Source organism: Nematolebias whitei, chromosome 6 (genome assembly GCF_014905685.2).
Source record: "Nematolebias whitei isolate Nwh7 chromosome 6, NemWhi1, whole genome shotgun sequence".
NCBI classification, from domain to species: Eukaryota; Metazoa; Chordata; class Actinopteri; order Cyprinodontiformes; family Rivulidae; genus Nematolebias; species Nematolebias whitei.
In genome coordinates, this window is record NC_056503.1 from 48,980,992 (window position 1) to 48,986,886 (window position 5,895).

Here is a 5,895-nt window from a genome sequence, read left to right on the forward strand (position 1 = left end):
CATTCAGAGTTAGACAGGATCTGTTTCTGAAAAAGAAACCCACTTTAACTTTCAGTTTCTTTACCAAGTTTTCCAGATGAAGCTTAAAAGAGAGATGCGAGTCAACTAAGATACCCAAATATTTATAGGAATCAAGAAACTCAATGGGGACACCATTTGAGGATAAAATCAAAGGAAGAACTGCTGGGACCAACTTCCTATTTGAAAAAAGCATCCCTTTGGTTTTGTCGGCATTTAGGAAAAGTTTGAGGTGGAACAAGTCTGACTGGATGATGTTAAAAGCAGATTTCAAAAGCTGGAAAGCCTTAGCAACTGTTTTAGCTCAACAATAAACAACTGTGTCATCAGCATAGAAATGTAAGGATGCATCAGGGATGGTCTGACCTATATTACGTATTATGTATGTAGATTGTGAAGAGGGTGCATCCTAAGACTGAGCCTTCTGGTACACCATTGTTAACCGTTAAATAACTGGAGGAACACAATGCCTCCAATCTGAAAGATAGTCAGAGAACCAAACAATGGTGTGTTCTGAGAAACCAATTTCTGAGAGTTTATGACACAAGATGTTATGATCCACAGTGTCAAAATCTTTAGACAGGTCTAAGAAAAGTGCAGCACAATAATCCTTAGCATCCAGTGCTTCAACATCATTAAAAACCTTCAGTGAAGCAGTCGTGCTGTGATGTTTCCTGAAACCAGATTGATGGAAAGGTAAGATGTTAAATTAGTCCAGATACTTCTTGATTTAAGAGTTTATCAGTTTTTCTAGAACCTTAGCTAAAATGCAGAGTTTAGAGATTGATCAATAGTTATTTGATATTCAATATTATTGTAGGAATTGTGGTTTTGTCCTTGGTGTTGTGTTCATGTCTGTGTTTTCCTGATCCACTGTTTATGTCTTGTCAGGGTTTGTGTTTCTTTGGTGTCTGGCCCCATCTTGTGTCGTGTTTATGTCCTGCATCCTCAGTCTCTGTCTCCTGGCATCTGTGATCACTCACAGGTGCCTTCAATTTGTCATATCAGTGTTTCTCTCTATATAAGTCTGTGTCTCTGTGTTAGTGTTTGTCCTGACATTGTGTACTGCTCACTGTTGATGACCTGTCTGTAAGTACCACCAGTCCATCCTTGTTTGTTTTTGCTGCCCTGTCAGCTCTTTTGTTTTGTTAATAAATCTTTTGTTTTTATATAAATCCTGAGTCCTCGCCTGCTTGCCTGCACACTGGGTTCACCAGCACCAATCGTGACAATTATATATTATATAACATAGGGGAGTGGTGGCGCAGAGGTTAGAGAAAGTGGGCCTGTGATCGGAAGATCGCCAGTTCAAGCCCCGGTACTGACATCAAAAATGTGTGTGGGGGGGGGGGGGTAGGTGAAGCACCCACACCTGCCCCCACCCTCATTCACTCCACTCTGGGCCCTTGAGCAAGGCTCTTAAGCCCCACCATCTGGTCCTCCGGGTGACCTAGATGCAGCTCTCTGCTCCACCCAGAGGCTGTGGTAGCTCGGTGTCTGTGGTTGCGTCATGAAGAACATCCGGCGTAAAAATAACTGCCAAGTTTGTGCGACTTAGTTCGCTGTGGCGACCCCTAACGCAGGGAGCAGACGAAAAAAAGAAAAAAATTTAATTTTATTTATATATATATATATATATATATATATATTTCTATATATATTTCTCTGTCAGAGACTTCCTCAGACTGGCGAAGTCTTTTGGATAAAAGGCGAAACGTTTCAACAAAGAAGAATCTGTCCAGAGGACGTGACTAAACTTTGTTAGATTTTTCTATCTGGATTATTGAGCATGAATCAGGACGTCCCTTGATTAAGTTTAAATTTTGGATCTCTATGAAAATAAGTTTGAGCCCCATGTGAAGTCTGAAAGAACTCATGAAAAGTTAGGAGATATACCAGTCAGGGGAGTTTGAGCAAAAGCTTTTTTCACTTCATCTTCTTTCAACTTTTCTCTCTTCAAGGGTCACAGCGAGTCCTCCTCCTCCATCTCACTTTGTCCTCACTCCAACTACCTTCATGTCCTCTCTATCTGCACCCATTTATCTCCTATGTCTTTTTCCTGGCAGCTGCATTTCCGATATACCCACTGTCCCTCCTCTGGACATGTCCAAACCATCTCAGTGTGTCCTCTCTAACTTTATCTCCCAGTTGTTCAACCTGTGCTGTACCTGTGATGATCTCATTCCTGATCTTCTCCATCCTCGTCTCTCCTAAGGAGAACCTCAACATCTTCATTTCTACTACTTCCAGTTCTGTCTCCTGTCTTTTTGTCCATGTCTCTGTCTCCAGACCATACAACATAGCTGGTCTCACCTTTGACCTTTGCTGACACCCTTTAGTCACAAATCCCTCCTGAAACTTTTCTCCATCACTCCATCCTGCCTGGACTCTCTTCTTCACCTCTTCACCACACTCCCCATGTTCCTGGACAGTGGACCCCAAGTCCTTGAAGTCCTGCACCTTTGACCTCTGCTCCTTGTGGCCTCACTGTTCCACCTCCTCCCTCTCATCCACACATGGACTCTGTCTTGTTGCTTTCTCTCGTTTTACTAAATGGGAACATAATTACAAAAATGATCATCCTGATTCATTAGAGCAACAATAGATCATTTTTAATTCAGAAGACGTCATTCATCTTTTGTGTTTAGTTTTTTTATTTGTTTGTTTTGAAGCATACAGATGTTGTGTCACTGGTTTTAATGTTTAATAACAGACTTTAATTGTAAATTATCAGTAAATGTTTGCATCTAACCCGAATAAGGCCCTAAAAAATAAGTTTAAAATAAAAATGACAATAAAATCTGATTCTGTAAATGTGTGGAGCTGTGACGTCCTGCACACAGTTTCCACATAAACAAACATTATTGACAAACAACACTAATATTTTGTTTATTTGTTTATTTAAGGATCCCCATTAGTTTCTACCATAGTAGAGACTATTCTTCCTGGGGTCCACACTTAAAACATTGCAATTAAATCAAGCTTTTACAAACATACAAAAAGACATAATAAAATACCTAAGATAAAAACAAATTACACTAAACACTAATATGTAGATTATTTGTAAGTTGTGCTCATGTAGTAAGTTTTGTTCCACAAATAAAACAAAGTTATTAATATTTATGACCAGCCTTTTTCATGAAGAAAGCACAAAACTGACGTGTTCGCTGTTTCTCTTCTGGACTGATTCACAAATAACTCATAAAATCTGTTTTTTTAAATATACACATTATAAACTGAAGATGAGAGAGAATTAAAATAATTACATTGAGTCTGTGGAAAAATAATCATTATTAAATGATTTGTTTTCACAGTAAAAATGTTTGTGCATGAATGACTGTGCACAGACAAATATCAGAAAATAACTGAATAGTTTTACAAGTTTCCACTTACAAACTGAACGTTTTGCTTCTTTACATTTAAAACTAAAAAGGAACCCTAAATTATATACTTTGTGTCAGAAAGAAAAAGATTTTGACGTCAAGGTGTTAGCAAAAGTGATGAAAAATAAAGAAACTGTTATTTTTCATTTTCCCTTTTAAAAGTTCAATTAAAATAAATGAGTTCATTTTAATAAAAAGTCATTTTTGGTTCAGGTAAAACAAAAACATGTGCATGAGCTGAATTTAAGGCACGTGTTTAAGAAACGTTTTCAGGTCGTCACTTCTCATAATCAGGAATAAAACGCTGAGCTGAATAAATCTGTTGGTGGATTTGTGTTTCCTCCACACAGCAGGCGTCTCAGCGCGTTTCGGATCGAGCTCATGTTCAGTCCGTACAGAACCGGGTTCAAGAGCGGCGGGCATGTCAGGAAGTACACGGATAAGAAGATGGCCAGCACGGCAGGAACTCTGCTCGTCTCGAACCTGCTCTGTAAAATCTGAAAACAGCAGCCGAAAGAAAAGTTCAGGATGGAGGCCAGGTGAGGCGTGCAGGTGCTGAGGGCTTTCTGCCGGGTCACTTTGGATCCAGAGAAACACACTTCCAGAATCTTTGTATACGTGTAAAGGATTAAACAGAGAGGAATGACAATGGACACGACCGTGTAAATGAGCCCTAAAACGTTGTTGAGGCTGGTGTTGGAGCAGCTCAGCTTGACGATGGCGTAGTTTCCGCAGTAGACCTTGTCGATGGTGTTCCCGCAGCGCTGCAGCGGCGCGCTCAGAGCGAGCAGAACCACGATGGCAACGAACGGACACAGCCACGTGAGAGCGATGAGCACTGCAACCTTTTTAGAAGTCATCAAGGCGTTGTAGTGCAGAGGGAAACAGATGGCAACGTACCTGTCGTAAGACATGACGGCTAGATTTACAATTTCTACGATTCCGTAAGTGTAAACACAGAAGACCTGCAGGAAACAGAGCGGAGCAGAAATGACGTGAACGTCCAACAGAACCTGGAGCAGCAGGAACGGAAACAAGCCTGAGCTTCCGTACAGCTCATTCACAAACAGGCTGCACAGAAACATGTACATGGGTTCATGCAGACTCCTGCTCACACAGATGACCACGATCAGCAGAACGTTGCAGCCAACGATCAGAACATACAGACACATGATGAGCACAAAGTTCAGGTATCTGAACGGTCCAGAGTCAACGTACGCACTCAGAGTGAAATATAAAAGCTGCGTGGAGTTGATCATGGTGCTGCAGGGTGTCGCAGACGAGCTGCCGTTCGCCTCGTCTGCAGCTGCTTTTAAACCTTCAACTCCACGGAGACTCGGGCAGCGTAACGAGCACATCAGCAAGAAAAACACCTGAGAAGGACGTCGGCCATGTCTCACGGTGTCCACAGGACGGGCCGACACTGTTCTGACATGACGCTCAGAGTTCGTGTTGAGAATGACTCTCAGCTACTACCCCACTTGAACTCAACAGTCATGGCCATCGTCTGTGCCCTCAGGTCAGTTGGCTGCGGCAGCCATCTTGAACCAGGTTGCCTTCAGGGTTCGGTCAGTTGTAGATCTGTGAATTACTTCCTGGGAGTTTAAAAAAACGCCGGCCCGGATCGGTCGAGGCCCAGATTAACAACGACCGCCACCGGTGCTGTTGACGAACGCCGGTGGAAACTGCTGCGGTTCGTCGATGAGCTCGAGGAGAGGAACGACGCGAGTGTAGGACTGAGGGTGGACTCTAAACTTGTGTCCTGTTTGTGTCGTCCTGCTGCTTCTGTCCTCGACTCTTTTATTCTTCTGTTGTCCATCGCTGAGCAGCGAAAAGAGGATCTGGAAAAACCGCCCGTCTTTTCATGTTGTGAGGGCGATCACGTGGAAAAAAGGCGACTGCACCTGGCCTCCACTACTTTGACCTCTTATCTCGTTTGTTGTCATCATAGCTTTTACTCTCCTTTTTGTTAAGCTCAGCTTTTAGGAGCTATTAGCTATCCCTTTGTTGCTTTTAACATCTAGTTAACATTTTGCTACTTTTAGCTTTTAGCTACCACTCTACTACTTTCAGTTTTGGCTAGTCTTTTGTTACCTTTGTCTCTTAGCAGGTGTTTTGTCACATTTGGTTTTAGCTTGTGTTCTGCTTCTTTTAGCTTTTAGTTAGTGTTTGGTCCCTGTTAGCTTTTAGCTCATGTTCAGCTCCTTTGTGCTTTAACTGCTCAGTTTCAGCTTCAACAAACTTCAGTCATCTGCAGCTCACTGGGCATATTCTCTGAAAATGTACCATCCATCCACCCATCCATCATCCATCCAACTACATCCATCCATCCAACTACATCCATCCATCTATCCATCCACCCATCCATCCATCTATCCATCCACCCATCCATCCATCCATCCATCCATCCACCCATCCATCCATTCTTCCATCCATCCATCCATCCATGCATCCATCTATCCATCCAACTCCATCTATCCACCCATCCATCCAT

General features: G+C 42.4%; 1 protein-coding gene across 1 annotated transcript; it reads right to left on the reverse strand.

The window, feature by feature from the left end:
• Positions 1-3,691: 3,691 nt before the first annotated feature.
• Positions 3,692-4,660, reverse strand: LOC119411035 (olfactory receptor 11A1-like). Its single transcript, XM_037677958.1, has one exon. The coding sequence runs from the start codon at positions 4,658-4,660 to the stop codon at positions 3,692-3,694; it is 969 nt and encodes a 322-aa protein (XP_037533886.1).
• Between the last annotated feature and the right edge of the window lie 1,235 nt (positions 4,661-5,895).

Bases quoted from the DNA above. Each gene is read 5' to 3' on its own strand.
- LOC119411035 (XM_037677958.1), bottom strand. From the start codon at position 4,660: ATGATCAACTCCACGCAGCTTTTATATTTCACTCTGAGTGCGTACGTT.